The following is an 18,219-nucleotide window of genomic DNA, read 5'->3' on the forward strand; positions in this document are numbered from 1 at the left end:
TATATATATTTAATTTTATATAGAAGTAGGATATGGTAATAAAGTATAAACTACAATTTTTTTTAAAATTTTAAATTACAACAAAATAAACAATAGCAAAAAAATACAATAAAAAAATCATTAAATTATTTAACATAAGGTTAACGACTAATGGAAACTATTATGTGAAATGGTAACTATCATGTGAAAAGTGATATTTTATAATGGTTTAACTGTTTGTTCATATCTGGATTTTTCTATTCAATGAACTAACTTTCCTTAATTTCAAGTTCAAATTTATTGGAGACAGAACCCAATATCAAGAAACAGTCATTATTATAATTATTAAAACAATTATTGTTAGCATCAAGATGTTTGTATATGTGTGAGTTTTTGTCTCTCCTGTAGTGTTTAATCATTTGTGTTTTAAGGTAGCAAGAAGTTTCGACTATATAAATATAAATATATAGCGCTGAAAGACAATTTGGGAAAAGAAAATGAAATGTTTTGAAGATAAATCAAAAGAAATTAAAAAGTTTAACAAACGGTAACATTAGTCCCTTTAAATTTTTGAATACAATATCAAATCTATCTTCTTATAAGCTCTCTAATGAAGAAACAGATATTTTTGAAAATGGTTTAAGTTTTTCACTTCCACCAAAACGTATTTATTTTGCTGATATATACACCTCTTTTGAGCTAATTAAACAATTTCTTCAGAATAACTTGAAAAATAAGGAAGATTCAGGTATACACAAAAACTAAACTTTCTTAGCTAGCCACTTCTTATTAGTATAACTATTATCATCTTAAGAAACATTAAAAAAGCATGGAATATTAAAAAAGTTACAAAATAACTCAGACATTATCATATTAAAACCAGTCAAAGGAAATGGTATGGTCATTCTAGACAGAAAAACATATGAAGGAATATACAAAATAATAAACAATCAAACTAAGTTTAAATTACTCAATAAAGATGTTACAATTTGTAGGGAAACACAGCTTCAAAACCTTTTAAGAAAATTAAAAAATAAAGGTTTTTTCAATGATTTAATATATAACAAACTTTATCCTTCTGATTCACAACCTGCTCGTATTTACGGTCTTCCAAAAATGCATAAATTATGTACTGAAAATCCGAATTTAAGTTTCAGACCTATCATTTCGTCAATCAGCACCTAAAATTATCAATTAGCTAAGTTTTTAAGAGATTTAGTGTCACCTATAATAGCTTTAGAATTTTCTACAAAAGATTCATTCAGTTTTGTAAAAGATGTGAATCAAGCTAACATTTATGAAAAATACTTAGAATCTTACGACATCACAAGCCTATACACAAACGTACTTCTTTGAGAAACCATTGATATTGCTTTTAGTTCAATTTTAAGCAGTAATGATAATCATAAAATTAACAAAACCAATTTGAAGAAACTCTTCATCTTTGCAACATCTCAATCACAACCTCGATTTTTATTTTTATTTAAAATTCAAAACTTATTATGCTAAGGGGAGGTCTTAAACCCCCTAAAACAACACTGATGACAGCCCACTTAACCATTTGAGCTATCAATGAAATGAATTTAGCAGAAAAACAAACCTAATAATAAGTCTCTTATAAGCTCTACATATGCGGAAAAGGTGTGCATGTTAAGTTTTTTGTTTTTAATGTTTTTTCAGAATAAATTATTTTACTAAAAAATATTGAAGTAAATAAGGAATAGGTATAGAAATAATCGGTGCGGAATAGATAAGTATAGAAATGGTAGGTTTGGTAAAGACCCGTATTTTACGGATCTGAAAAGCTAAGATATATACGGAAAAACTAAAGAAAAGTTTGGTTTGGAATAAACTTACAAAGACCCATATTTTTACGGGTCTGATCTCAGCTAGTAATTATAATAATGATATTGGATTCCGCCTCCAATAAATTTGAGCTTAAGATTAAGGAAAGTTTGTTCATTAAATGGAAAAATCCAGATATGAACAAACAGTTAAACAATTATAAAATATCACTTTTCACATAAAAGTTATCATTTTAATAGTAGTTAACCTTTTGTTAATATTATCTTTATTTATTAATTACTAATATTATCTTTATTTATTAGTGCTTTATTTTCTTTTCTTTCCTTTCTTTTTTTTTATGCTCTTTATTTCATTTTAAATTCTTTCTATGTTTTATTTATAGTTTTTTTTTTGTATTTGTTTGTTGTTTTTTTGTTGTTTTTTTAGGTGTTACTCCATTGACTAGTTTTTCACTATATGTGTGACACCTAACCTTATGTATATGAGTTTATAATATACTATTGTAAACTTTTCATACTTTATGGTTAAATAAATGGATTAACATGTAATATATTTTTTCAAATATACTTTTTATATTATATTTGTATTTAATTATATACTATGTGAAAAATTAAACTTTTTCATTATAAGTTAATAAAAAGTCAAAACATTCAAAAAATAATATAAAGAACTTCAAACTTCATTTAGCAAATAAAAAAACAAGCTAATATAAAACTTTGGTTAAAACAAAACAAGATAATGAAATAATATCGAAAGATAAAAATAGTTGTTTTCTTTTTATGACTTTCTTCAAACTAAAAATTTCTGAAGTCAAAAAATTTATATTTAAAAAATAATTGGTAAAATTTAAGTTTCATTTCAAAACACAAATTAAAAATTTTTATTTTGAAAAATAATTTTATAATTACAAAAACAATTAAAAAAATATATAATCATAATTAAACCATGCTTTAAACTTTTTGCTTTTCAAGCAAAGGGATATTTTTAAAAAGTATCATAACAATCACAATCGGGAGGTAATCCATTGATATTAAGGGAGAAATGTGAGGTAGCTGCTGTCATTAAAATTATTTAAAGTAGTTAGAAAGGGTATAAGCATTAACATTATCTGAGGATAAAACTTTGTGATTTTGTTTGACGATATAGAAGCATCCAATGCCATTTTGTGTTGATAGATATGCAATGATCTTCAATTACAGACCGTCTACGACTACTAATGTCAAATAGGCTCTGACAAATAGTACATTTGATGAGCTCATCTTTGATCTGTGTTAAGAAAAGAAACATTTTCTTTAAATTATCATTAAATATGTTTAACCTTCTCTTCTTACTTATAATAATAATACTTATAAATCAGTTTATTGCTTTTGAGGTTTTCAACAAAATTCAAGAAGCAAATGTAATAATATCCAAGATTGATATTTGCAAGGGCTGAGATAATGTTTCAAGTTTAAGCCTAGTTTAAAACAAAATAAGTTTTTAAATAAAGATTTTTCAACAGTTTCTATCTATAAAGAGAGGTCTTTATAAATACTGTGTTAAAAAATTGTTTGTCAAGGTCAAATGTTTTTATTCATTTTGTTCTGTTCAGTGAATCATAGTGATGTCCATAAATCAATTATAAGCATAATCATTTTACACAAGTATTTAGATTAGGAAAGAGCCAAAGTTTACCTTGATGAACCATACCACTGATGAGCCAGAAAGTGTTTTTGCTCACTTAAAACCGATGCAAACCTTGACCATAGACTACAAGATCATGCTTACTTTATGATCACATGTATATATATATATATATATATATATATATATATATATGATAACTATTACTGATGCAGTTCTATCCAATAATAATTCACCAAGATGTGTTTGCGTTAAAAAACTGATTTTAAGAAAGTTTTTGAATATTTTTGGATCACTAAACTCTAACAACATTTGCTTAGACTAACAAATATTTTTGGATTAATGAGATAATTGTGATCTGAATTAAAGGTCTGCGTCATGATTTTAACGAAACTGTTTCGATTAACTCGATTCAATCGAGTATTTAATTGAATCGAAAGATTCGATTTATGGCGAGTTATGTTCTCAGTATCGAAAAGCAGTTTCGAGACATGCTGAGTTATATTCTCAAAATCAATCGATTACTCGATTGATTTCGATACGTTTCGAGACAAATCGAGAGATAACAATAATATAACTATTTTTTTTTTTAAAAAAATAAAACTTGAAGAAAAATTTTTTGATGTTAATTTTTATTTGCGCATCTCTACTTTTACTTGCGCATTAACTTACAAATTTGTTTTGATTTTAAAAATAAACAAAAAAAGTCAACTAAGGTCACATGTGAAAAGTTTCAATCAAATTTTAAAAGAGGATTTTTCATCTTAAAAGGTAAGAAATTGAATTTTATTACTTATTTTGAATTTTATTACTGCAAATGGCTGTGTATTCCCGCTTCATCTGCTCCATGTGAGCGAATTTTTAGTGCAGGTGGTAATATAGTCAGCACAAAAAGAACAAAACTCCAGCCAGAGAATGTGGAAAAATTGATTTACATTCAGCAAAACATTGACAGGATCACTTTTCATTCCTACTATTTGACAACCAAAGCAGAACTTGCTGCTATGGCTGAAGAAGCTGCAAAAAGGTTGCCATCTCGAGCCATTTTTGAGCCAGAAACTAGCAGTCAAATATCTCGATTTGCATTGGACTGACTGTCTTCTCGAGAAGTCATCAACATTGGTGATGATGATGGTGGTGATGTTCCACTAGACAGCTCACACTCTACTCAGTCTACTGCCACAACATTTGCTGGTCCTTCTCGCACACCAACTGCTGGACTTCTCATCCACCAACTCCAGGACATTCATCATCTCAAAATTAAATTTTTTGTTGACAATTTTGACAAATTTTCTTAATTAATAAAATATCATTATAAATTTGATAACAGAGATTAATAAAATAACTTTTGTTTAAAGCACACAATTAGTTTTCTTTTTGGTTTCTTTTATTTAAAAGGTTTTAAGTAAAATTATCAGAACTACCGGGCATTTCTAGATATGTATTGAAATGTATCAAAATAATATAAATTTTAAGAGCTTTTACTTTATTCTTTAGAACTAGCTTGTTTCGGAACTTTACAGCTTTAAGCAAAAACTTTGCCAACAGAGGGTGTTACTATCTTTAGATTATAAACTCAATGTCATTTTAAGAATTTTTTAGTCAGGTTATTGACTTTTTCAAATATTTTTACCATCCATTAATTGATCAGTTGCTTAAACTTATTATATTATAAATTTGTATTATAAATTTGTAAGTATTGAAATGCTGCATTATTTTTCAGAACATTTCAAATTTGAAAATTTTTGAAACTTTTAAACTATAAACAAAAACTTTGACAACAGATGGAGTAACACTCTGTTGAATTTATAACTCAATAGCGTTTTATAAGTATAGAGAGTAAGAGGCTTGACATTGCTTATTTATTTGAAGATTCTTTTTTTTGACGCTTTGTAATTCTATTTTATAAATTTGTTTGATAAATTTCTTATATTATTATACTTGAAATGTCTTGTTATTTCTCGGAACTTTATAAATTTCTCGGAACTATTTAACTATGAACAAAATCTTTGCCAACAGATGGTGTTAATATCTTTAAATATCATTACTCAATAGCATTTTATTAACAAACAATTTTAATTGTCAATTTCTTTCATTGCATAGTATGATTGGTTGACAATGCTCTAACTCTAATATGTTATAACTTTGTATTAAAAATTTTGAAATCCAGAAATATGTAATTATTTCTCGGAACATATTGACTTCTTAAGTTAACCAACAGATGGCGTTACTGTCTTTAGAAATAGAAACTAAAAATCAATGGCGTTTTATAATAACTTCAAGTAAAAGTGTAAAATTTATTCTCATTTTTGGTTTTGGAAGTTTTGTACATCAAGACTACTTATTATATAATTTTGTTTAATAAATTACTATTTTTAAATTTATAATACTCAATGGCGTTGTAAAGCTAATTAAAGTAAGGGAATAAAATAATTTTTAGCACTCTGAGTTTTCATTGTTGAAATCATCTTTACTTATATTATTACTTTGTTAAATAAAAGAATAATTCTTGAAATATCTTGTAATTTTTCGGAACTTTTTAAATTTCTCGGAACTTTTGAACAACAATTTTGTAACAGATGGCATTACTATCTTTAAATTTTAAAACTCAATGGCCTTTTATAAGCATAAAGAATAGGAGTCTTTTAATTTATGTTTCATGTCAGATGTTTTCTTGCCTGCATTGTTTCATAATACTATTATATTAATTTGTTTCATAAATTTTTGGCATAACTGCGGTAGTGGTGTAGTGGTAAAGCGCTCGCTTCATAAGCGGGAGGTTCGGAGTCCGATCCCCACCACGCCCCTGGTAGTACCGCGCTCAACTTGTTTCTCCGCGCAGCAGGCTTGTTTGTCAAGGTTCGTGTTTTTGAGTTATAGAGTTGAGAGAGGGTTATAACCACTATTAAGTAGCCTCCTCATCTGTAGTGGCTTTATCGGTCTTAAGGAGGTGAATAACAAAAAAAAAAAAAAAAAAAAAATATTAATAATAATTGTTTTCGGAACTTTTAAAATTTCTTGGAACTTTTGAACAACGATTTTGTAATAGACAACAATTTTGCATTACTATCTTTAGTTTTGTAATTCAATGGTGTTTTATAAACATTTCTAGTTATGTTTACAAAATTTTAAACTTTCTTACCTTTTTTCAAGCTTTATCTTTGTTGAATTATTATATTAATTTGTTTCATAAATTTTTCGCATAACTCTTAAAAATAATTGTTTTCGGAACTTTTTAAATTTCTCGGAACTTTTAACTTTCTCCAAAAACTTTGCTAACAGATGGAGTTACAGTCTTGAAACAATATATTCTTTTAACATTTCTTTTTTAAAATCTGTTAGCATATAATAGATAAACAATATGTCAAAATTCATTGTAAAACTATTAACATTTTAACATTTTTATGAAAACTTTAGCAACACATTACTGTACAATCTTAGAAATAATATTCAATAGCATTTTATCATTATTTTAAGTAAGGTTATAAAGTATTTCTTTATTTTTGTTCATTGACAAGAGTAGATGATTGTAACTATTATTATTTTTAATTTCTATAATAAATATGTTGTTCTTAAAATGTCTCTATTTCTCGGAACATCTTGATTTTTATAAAACCGTTAATCAACAAATGGAGTTGCAATTGTAAAATAAAATATGCTTTAAATATTAGTTTATTAAATATTTTACTTAAAAATTATAATAAATGAAATATATATATTTAAATTTTTTTACTTTTAAACAAAAATTTTGCCAACACACAAATTAAAATTTTTTAAAAAGTATTTTTCAATAGCATTTTACAATTATTCTATTACATTATGGATTATTACATGTTTAAAATTGCTAATTCTGTTTTTGATAATTCCATTTATCAATTTTTGGAAGGGCTTGTCTAAGGACTGGCCTCTTAATTTAATTTTATATCAAATATTTTACTAAAGTTAAGTTTCTACAAAAAATTACTCAACAGATGGAGTTGCAATCTTTGAACAAACTATTCTTTTAACATTAATTTCTTTATTTAGGTTAACATATTATACCTAATTTAACCTTAATTGTATGTATAAACTATTTTTGTTTATACTTAAAACCAAAACTTTGGCAACAGATTAAGTTGAAATCTTTACAAATTTATAACTCAATGGTGTTTTATAAACATGTAAAGTTGAATACTATAAGTTTAACTAATAATTTGTTGACGTTCATCTATTTTGATTCTCTTCATTTATTATATACTTTTGTTTAATAAAATTTGTTACATAACAATTTGGTTGATTCTGAATGGGCTTGTCCTTGGGGACTTGCCCTATTTTAATTTTATAAATTTATAGCATAAAACTAAAAAATTATGTTTTCAACTATTGCACAACAATATGGCCAACAGATGGAGTTTCTATCTTAAGTCAAAATAATCGATGCTGATTTACACATGTTTTAAATTAGGGTTTGACAAAAAAAGAGCATTTTTTTTTATTTTCAGAAGTAATTATGCAAATATATACGATTCAAAAATATATATATATATAAATGTTTAAAGTTTGAGAAAGCTACTGAAAATAATTGTATGGAAATAAAATTTAAATAAAATGATAAAAAAGGTTAAAAATTATTTTTAAAGTTATAAAAATAGATAGATGTATAAATCTATGAGCAAGACACGTTATTTACAAATTTAGTAAAATATAATTTCTTCTGCATTTTTGCATTTTAACTTTCCTGGGATAATTGCATTGTTTCCTTACAAAGGAAACAATGCACTTGTAAATGACATTTTTTGAAAGGCATTTTCCATTTAGAGGGGAATCTATTCTTTGTTTACAATCACAAAATGTCATTTACAAGTGCATTGTTTCCTCACAAAATAACCCTGATAAACAATATATTGGCTTAACCGAGTGGGAATGGAAAAAACGTTATGCCAACCACAAACAAAGGTTTAAACACAAAAAATATTCAAAAGAGACTATGCTGTCAAAATATACTTGGGATTTAAAATAAAAAAATAAAAATTTTAATTTACAATGGTCTATTCTAAAATCTGCCCCTGTCTATAGTACATTTCCAAAAAATGTATGCTGTTTGCAAGAAAAATTTGAAATAATTACTCATTTAAATCAGGAAAATTTGTTAAATAAAAAATCTGAATTAATTTCTAAATGTAGGCACGAAAATAAATACCTTTTAAAAAATTATAAAAACAAATGACCAAATTAAATTATCCCCATTCCAAAAAAATTTATTTAATAATTTCTTTCTGTAACTTCCCGTTAACCAAAAAAATAAAGTAATTAAAAAATTATTTTTATTTTTAGTTATAATAATTTATAACTTCCTGTAATATATTTTTTTCTATAAATTGAATTTTTTTTTAGATTTAGTAACTCTTCCTGATGATCCAGCAGTGGTGAAACTTAAAGTTGAAGAAAAAAGTTAGATAAGTGTTTTTTACTAATTTATTATTGCTCTGTTCTTTAAAAACATTGAGCACTCTATTTGTAAAATACACTAACATAATTTACATATATATATATATATATATATATATATATATATATATATATATATATATATATATATATATATATATATATATATATATATATATATATATATATATATATATATACATATATATATATATATATATATATATATAGTACTAACCAATAACACAGTACTAACTACTAACCTTGCTGCCAATTAATGTTTGGAAATTTTTTATTAAGGCTTGAAGCAACTACTTCATCTAGAGGGGCAGCACCAACAATCACTTTTTGTAATGAAGATATGTTATAATTATCAACAATTGGGTTTGATTTCAAAAAAAGAGCAATTGGTGGAACAATAGGTGCTCTTTGAATCTAAAAAAATATCTTAATAAGAATATATTACATTCTTTAAGAATATTTAAGTAAACGTATCTTTGAATCTAAAAAGCCAAAGTTAGATTAAACAAACATAAAAAAGTTAAATATAATTATATTAATAAAATAATAAATAAACTTAAATAAGCTTAAATAATAAATAAAGAATTGTCTAGTAAAGTAGTAATAAAAAATATTTACTTAATATTAAAACATTAAACTGTTATTTGAATATTAAAACATTAAACAAGTATTTGAATAAATTTTAGTTTAAAAAATCAAATTTTTAAGAAATAAGGAAAAAGAATGTATAACTTTTATCATATGAAGACCACAGGGGAAGAAGAGCACATGTCACATTTTCCAACTATTTGAGTTATGTCCCCTAGTATATAAACAATAGCCTGAAGGTAGCAAAATAGTAAAATCTAACCTAAAAAAGGCCTATTAATGCTACAGAAACACCCAAAGAAGAGGCATACAGGGGAAAATATATATTATATATGACAAAATTTCATTTATCTCAAAAGTGGAAATGTGTGACATGTGCCTTTTCTCCCCTGTAGTCTTCATATATACTATCGGTCAAGAGTTTTTGATTACTATTTAAAAATAATTTAAAATGCAAAGAAAATACTGTTAACAATGTTTAATTCCGAAGTAACTTTTTAAGTGATTTTTTAGCATAAATAATTGCTATATTTTTTAGATATCAACCCTAAACAGAGACCAAAATTTTATAATAATTATCTTTTATTGAAAGAACGTGCAAAAATATTATTTCCTATATGGAGTGGGTTGCTCAGTCACTGGATTGCAAGCACATAAAGTTTTTATGAAAGCAACCAACCAATCAAGAAGTTTGGGAAAACTTGCAACAGCGTCAGAGTACAGCCTCACCACTTACATTTAAGAAATTAGTCAGAAGAATGTGGAAAGTTTGTGCAGCAGTTTTAATGCCTAAAAGTTACTTTGAAGGAATCCAAAACTTGAAAAAAATAATCAAACTAATGTTTAATTTCCATTGTTTATACTTTTTACCATTAATATTTAATTTTTTACTATGAATATATAATTACTACATTGTTGCAAAAAAAATTTATTTTATTTAAAAATTTTTACTATCAAAAAATGAAAGTAGTGTTATTAATGAGTTTTAATTGTATTTAAAGGTAATAGAAAAATTTTGACCGGTAGTGTATATTGTAGTATAAAACTCTGAGAAAATCTTTGCAACAAGGATATAGAACTGCTAACTCACAAGGAACCATCTGCTAACCTTACAAAGAAAGGGAAAGTCTGTACAAACAATGTCCAAAAGGACAAACCAAATTTTAAAAAGTAGCGAGACAACCAATAATTGTAGCAGACAACTTTAAGTAAAACAATACTTTGGTTCCTCAATAGATAACTAAATATAAAAGTAACATTACACTGCTGACTTATAGGAAATGGTTGAACTAAAAGCTATTAGTTGAATTAACAGGTAGTGGATGAACTAACAGAAAGTAGTTGCACTAACAGCATATTTGTAAAAAATCTATAATTTTTGAAACAACACTGTTCTTGTTTTTAATATTATTATTAATATATAATAAATATACTAATATTAACTTTTTAATATTAATTAAATATTATTTAATATTTAATTAATATTAATACAGGCTTTGTTTTAAGATTTCATTACATAACAGAAATACACATGTAAACGTAACTCAACAATTGCATCATAGGCGCATTTTAAAGTACTGCATTGTAATCATATTTAATTTTAAATTGTAAAAAATCTTTTAAAAAACATAACTGTAACTATTGTTTATGGACATCAAAATTAGGTATTTGAAAAAAATTATTTTTCCTTATTATTTATTTCTCAAAACAAACTTGAACATAAAAAAATCATATTTTGTTTGCTTTCTCACAATTAAGTTGTTTTGCTTTTGTCTTTATTGAAACAATTTTATTATGTGTTTTGAACAATTAAATTATGAACAATTTAAAGATAGATTTCATCAGTAACTAAGCTAATATTGATAAACTTAATTTATGATCAACAGAATTAATCTTTAAAAATACTATTTAAAATTGAATTAATCAGATAAAAAAAATTTTAATTCCACTTGTGAAAAGAATTCTCTTTAAAAAAAAACATTTTTAGTTTCTTTAAAAAAATTTATTTTTAAAATATATTTATTTAAAAAAATAAAGTTTTTTGGTTGCTTTGACACATTATAAAAAATGGTGGAAATACTTTAATGTTTTTACCTATATAATACAAAAAAAAAAAATCTTTCAAAGTAAAAAGTTGCAAAAATGTTTTACATTTCTTCAAAATAAAATTAAAACTTTTAATCTTAAAATCATATTTAATTTTTTTAACTAAAAAACTTTAAATTAAAATTGATGAAAAGTTTAATCTTAAAATTTAAATTTTATTTTAAACTTAAAATTAAATATGTTGAAAAATTCAAGTAAATAAGAAAAAATATTAAAAACTTTTAACTAAATATGTTCTAAAATTTAATCTTTAAGCATTTTTTTTTTTTTTAGGTCAGTTGGGGAATTTTCAAGTATAAAAAAATTTAATTAACTATATGTTATTTAACTTATGTTTTTTTTCTTTGAATTAAATTATTTTACAACTGCAGTTAAAATGTTTTTTACAATAAATACTTCGACTATAACAATGTTGGTCGTAATTAATGTCATGTCAATAAATAATGTTGGTCATAATGACATTATTTATTTGTTAGCTACATTGTTAGTAGATCATTTGTCGCAGTATATTAGTACATAAGAATATTATTAACAAATAATAATTTAATAAAATAAAAATAAAATATTTTATTCAAATAAAATTTACAAGACTTACTTGAAATTTTTCAATAGTGCTTAGAAATAAATGAGGCTCGAACCCTGGAACTACAAACAATGTGCTTCCATAATACAGTCCTTTAAGCAAAACAACAATTAATCCATAGCAATGAAAAAAAGGCAGTAAAGCTAAAATTCTTTCTTGAATATTCCACTCAAAAGCCTCTAGCAATTGTAAAAGATGTACAGTTATGTTTGAATGTGTAAGCATTGCACCTTTTGGTAATCCTGTTGTTCCACTGGAGTATAAAAGAAATGCAACGTCATTAACTTTTGAACTTTGAAGCATACAATCTGAAGTGGATGAAGTGGGTGAAGTGGGGGGTTCAGAAGTTGGAGTAATTGTTTGTTTGTTATTGAAAGTTTGCAGTATATCACTCAGATTTATTACTCCACTGTCATTTATAGTAAAATCATCAACACAAATGACTAAATCTGTGTTTGTATTTTCGACAGCTTTTCGTGCAATCTCAATCTGACGTTTATTAGTGAACAAAATTTTTGCATTGGAATCTTTAAGTTGTTTATTAATTTCAAAATGAGTGTACGCAGGATTAGCTAAAGTGATTGTGGCACGGCATTTCAAACACCCCATTATTAGGTATATGTATTCAATACAGTTTTGAATATGAGTTGCAACACATTCAGTTGCATTTATTTTTCGAAACTTTAAAAAATTAGCCAAGCTTGCTGAATTATGCAATATTTCATTGTAACTAATTTTTTGCCCTGTTATGGCATCAACCTAAAATAAAATTATGCAATATTTCATTGTAACTAATATTTTGCCTGTTATGACATCAACCTAAAATAAAAAAGTTTTAAGTTAAAAAAAATTAAAAAAAAAAGATTTGTTTTAACTACTATAGTGCGATTGTTATAGTGTGATGTTTTAACTATTATAGTGCAAACCCATCAAGAAAAATTATTATTACATTTTACAAGAACAAAGTGGTTGTTTTTGTAAAATGTAATAATAATTTCCTCTTTAAAATAAGGGGAGGAAGTTCACATGGAGCTTTAATTTTTGATATTTAACTTTACTTGTTCCTGAGCTTCATAAAGTTCTGGTTAAAGTTCTAAAAATAGTTGTAACTTTTAAAAGATCTCCTTTAAAAATGGATTCTTTAAAGCGTTATTCTAAAAATGAATTTGGACAAGAGCTAGTGCTAATTTTGGATTCAAAAATTCGTTGGAATTCAATGTTGACCATGATTCAAAGAATTATTAAAGTTAAAAAAGCAGTTTTTAAATCTCTGGTGGATTTCAGTTTAGAAAACCTAATGTTGTCTGATAATGAACTTACAGTAATTGAAAATTTAGAAAAAAGTGTGGAACCTATTATATTAGGTTCTGAAATGATTTGCCGAAGGGAAGCAACTTTATTAACAGCTGACGACACATTAAAATTTATGGTTAAAGAACTTGATGTTCAAGATTGGTACCAGCAAAAGATCTTAAAAATGCTTTAATTGAAGAAATATGTCAAAGAAGAAAAAAAGATCTTGTAGGTTTAATAAGATTTTTAGATAATCCACAATCTTTAAAAAGTGATATGAATGATGACTTATTTAGCATACCATCTAAAGCAGTTATGATAAAAATAGTGATTGAAATAGCTAGTCGACTTTTTCCCATAATTGAAAATATAGCAAAAGAAGAAGATAGCGATAGAAAACTTTACAATAGTATTATTAATATAAATCAGTTATCTGAATCTATGGCTGCCAGATTAGAAAAGTTTGTAAAAAAAAAAGATGTTTTTAAATTCAAGTGCAATAAATCAACTATGCGTCAAGAATTATATCTGTTTGAAGCTACTAATAAAAGATCGCATAACTTAGATATGCTTTATAATGCGCTTTTAACTATTCATCCTTCCAGTGTAGAGGCTGAAAGGGTGTTTAGTTCAATTGGATTTTTTTTTACCAACTAGGAATTAGATTAACAGACAGCCATCTCGATGCACTGGTTTTTCTCAGAAGTCACTTTAAAATCGTAAACAGTTACAAAAAATTAATAGAAAAATAGAAAAGTGTATTTAGTTATTTATATTTTCCCTGAAGATTTTCCCTGGATCCCGCAACAATGTAAATAATTCCCGCTATCCCGGGAATGGAAAATGTCCGGGAAATCGCAATCCCTAGTCAAATCACTAAAAAAATTTTTAAAGAGGAATTTATAAAAGCAAGATATTATTTTGTTTTAAGTGATAGCAGTTGCAACAATTCTACATTTGAACAAGAGTTAGTGTATTCTTTATATTTTTCTGAGGGTATTCAGTGTGTTAAGCTTTTACCAGTTAAAAGCTCTCATTATGGTGATGCAAGAGGGTCACAAAACTGGATTTAAAGCATTTGAAAGTGTTGAAACACTAATTTCTAATAAACTCTTACAGTTAAATGTGGAAGCAAATGTAAATCTTCTCAGATTTAAGAGCTTTAATAAGTTGTTAAAACAACTTACTTTATTCTTGCCTTAAAAGAGATTTTTGAAAAAATTTTAGCATTTGAAAATATCAAAACCTACTTGCTAAGGTTACATTCTTATTATGAATATATCTGAAACTTTTGAAAAACATCAGTTCCCAAATCCACAAAACTATCTGATACATGTTGGCTTAACCCTAAATGGTATGCAATGAAACTAAATTGAAGGTATTTCTTTGAAAATGTTATTTCTTGTGATATATCTGTTTATGTAAATGTTCTAGCTCCAATGAGATGCTTGAATATGGCTTTCTAGCAAGATTTACACAATCCAGTCAACATACACAAAGAACAGTTTTAATAATTTAATTGGACCAAGTTAAAACTTCAAATTATCTTCAGTAACGTGGTTTGTTTCAGGAGAAAGCTAATAATAAAATAATAATAAAAGCAAAATAAGCAAAAATTTTTAGCAATAAGAAAAATTATTGTCAGTGTAAAAAAAGTTAAAAAAGATGGTTTATAAAAATGTTATATAAAAAACTTTAATAAAACTATCACACCAGGTGCAGCCTTTAAACTAATACTATAATGTGTATGGATTTGTGTTAAATAAATTCTTCTTAACACATCTTTTTGGCTGCTTAACCCTTAACACATCTTTTTGGCTGCTTAACCCTAAGAAAACCAGGTCAGCATTTGGCAACTTATTGTAATTATTTGATTTTTTAAGTTAGACAAGTTTTACTAAAAAATTATTAATTTTTTCTTTTTATTTCTTTTTTCGTTTGTTCTCAAATTCATTTATAACAAGCATAGCATTCAATACATTCAATTCATTCAAGCAAGGACATTCATTCAAATGTTAATAAAACTATTTTACTGGAAACTTTAGTGCAATCATTAAGTTTAAAACTTCAGCAATCATGTTAATAAGTTTAAAACTTCAGCAATCATTATGTTATTAAGTTTAAAACTTCAGCAATCATTGTGTTATTAATACATAATGCTAAATACAAAACTCTATACTATAATAGTTTATTTTTTTAGGTATAACCATTCATTTACATATTTACAGCTATTTTAATATTGTTTAAGACAGTACCACCTTATTGCATGAGCCCACCCAAGCATTGGCCTTGCACTCAAAGGAACTCTTACTCCCATGAATAAGTTTATTATTGCAACATTGTAAGTGAAAATTTTTAAGTAAAAAATTATAAGTTGAAAGTTTATCTGAATAGGAGAAAAAATATTAAATAACAATTTAAAAATATATATGTTCTTTATAAAACCATTGTGATAATAAAAAATAATGAGAAACAAAATAAAATAGACTACTTTAATTGTGAACTTAAGTACAGCAGTGTTGTAGCTGAAAAAGAAAGTAATTAAGTTTTATGATTACTCATAATGCTGAAATGTTATCAAGTCAAATAGCCAATAATCAAATGGAGCCAAGTTTGGTGAGTATAAGATGGCAAATTATTGTGATTCCAGCTTGGTTAAGACAATTTGTGATGGCTTGAGTTACATGGAGTCAAGCATTATCATAGAGAAATTTAAAATTTTGTGTTCCTGTTTTAGATCTTTGCTTATTTACTTTGCATATAAGAAGTTTCTTATATAATATTGATTAGTAATTTTTTTCCTAAAATCCTTAATTTGAAATACTGTGAAATACTATAACATAAATGACAATATGGTAAAGGTCACTTTTTTACTGATCTGAATTCTAGCATTGTTAACTTGATACACAGATCTCTAGTTTTTATGGCTTGAAAAATTTTATAAGCATGACTTGGTCAGTTCTTTATTTCTAAATAGCCTTCTCTTAAGATCACAAACTAACAAATCAATCAAATCAAATTACCATTTTTTTCTACTTATTGAATGACTTTGTCTACCCAAATAGTGTATAATATATCAACCATGTAATTAACATTGTTTACATATTTTCCAGTTCAGTTTATATAATTAATGGATTTACAATTTTATGTAATTCATTTTAGAAGAGAAAAGAACGATTGTGTACATTGAAAAATATGTTATTATACATGGCGCTATGAGTAAGATTTAGTTAAAACAAAAATTTAAAAATTAAATTAAAATAAGCAATACTTAAAAAAGCAAAAGATTTAATTATCTATTAACAATTATTTATTAATATGGCAACTCCTAAATCAGAAACAACGCTTGAATTAAAAAGCTTTGACGAAAAAGCTCTACAGATGATGTTAGACATCAACAATAAATACATATGAAAATCAAATGACTGAAATAATGAAAACAATAATGTCATCACAAAATCAAAATAATATCTTATTATTAACTTCAACAAACAATGTTAATACATAGCACACAAGTGATAATACAAGCAGCAGGGCAGCCCAGCTAAAATCAAACTATCAAAACACATCACACCCAAATCATTCAATTCCAAAACCATTTATCCAAACAAATTAAATTGCAAAGGGTGCGGAAAAAGAAGACATGCAGTAAAAAAATTTAAAATTGCGGTAAAGAAAATCACTTTCATTCTGTATGCGAAAACACCAAGACATAAAAAGACCTGCATAAAAGAAGACGACCAGAAAGATATGTCATTCATATCATCAGTAACTACATCAGGAACTAGAGATAAAAATAAGTTTACTGTAAATAAGCCCGAGCCATTATCTGTAACACTCGAAATAGACCTAATGGTACATAAAAAAAATGAAACCTTCACCAAATAACTACATAAAACAAATAAAATTACCATGTACAACAATATTAGCTATAGCCGATACCAGTGCCTAGACATGCACTGCTGGCTCAGACATATTAAGAAAATGGTCAATACCAGAGCAGTATCTAATTAAATCAAGACATAGAATTTGGGGCGTCACCAATGACATAGAATTTGGGGCATCGCCTCAAAGTTAAAGGTGTTTTAATAGTAAAAGTATAAAACAAAATTGTGTCAACAACACAACTATTATTCATATGCGACAACGTTAGTGGAACCTACTTATCTATCATTCCAATAAATTTTCCTAATCCCATTACAAATACAAACATCACTAAATTATAATTCAAAAAGAAACCAATACAAACAACTATTAGCTAAATGTGGCTGTTTTATTAGAACTACAAGTCTACCATTGCCCAGAGTGATGCCAACCATTGCTACAATAGAAAATTGCTTAGCAATCAAAAATTAAATAAAATTTTTTTATACCAACAGCACAATTAATACATGCATCAAAGATGGGGTCATCCCAAGTACAGTACATAAAGCAATATTAATACCACATCATTGGCAATACAAGGTAAAAAAGAAACTTGATGACGACATAACACTGTATTATTGAACCAGTACCACAAGGAACAGTATTATTGAACCAGTACCACAAGGAACCCCAACAGAATGATGTTCCAGAATGGTTATTGTACCAAAGAAAGAAAGTTCACCTCATAGAACTGTTAACCTACAACATTTAAAAGACGCGACATTGAGAGAAACATCACACTAATTTGCCATTTATTGTTATTAATCAAATCCCAAAAGGTAAAAAGAAGACTATCATTGACGCTTGGAATGGATATTAGACACACAGTGTACCTCTCTCACAGACTGCTAAAAAGACCACAACCTTTA

General features: G+C 26.0%; 1 protein-coding gene across 1 annotated transcript in view; it reads right to left on the reverse strand.

Moving 5' to 3' along the window:
* The window catches only part of LOC100198219 (uncharacterized), a 60,514-nt gene that overhangs the window by 27,553 nt on the left and 14,742 nt on the right, over positions 1 to 18,219 (reverse strand). Inside the window, exons 2-3 of the mRNA XM_065796275.1 lie at positions 12,146 to 12,892; positions 9,099 to 9,270 (exon numbers count right to left, since the gene is read on the reverse strand). Coding sequence (XP_065652347.1) covers positions 9,099 to 9,270; positions 12,146 to 12,892 — 919 coding nt within the window. The remainder of the gene's footprint in view (positions 1 to 9,098; positions 9,271 to 12,145; positions 12,893 to 18,219) is intronic.

Source organism: Hydra vulgaris, chromosome 04, assembly GCF_038396675.1.
Source record: "Hydra vulgaris chromosome 04, alternate assembly HydraT2T_AEP".
In the NCBI taxonomy this organism is placed as follows: domain Eukaryota; kingdom Metazoa; phylum Cnidaria; class Hydrozoa; order Anthoathecata; family Hydridae; genus Hydra; species Hydra vulgaris.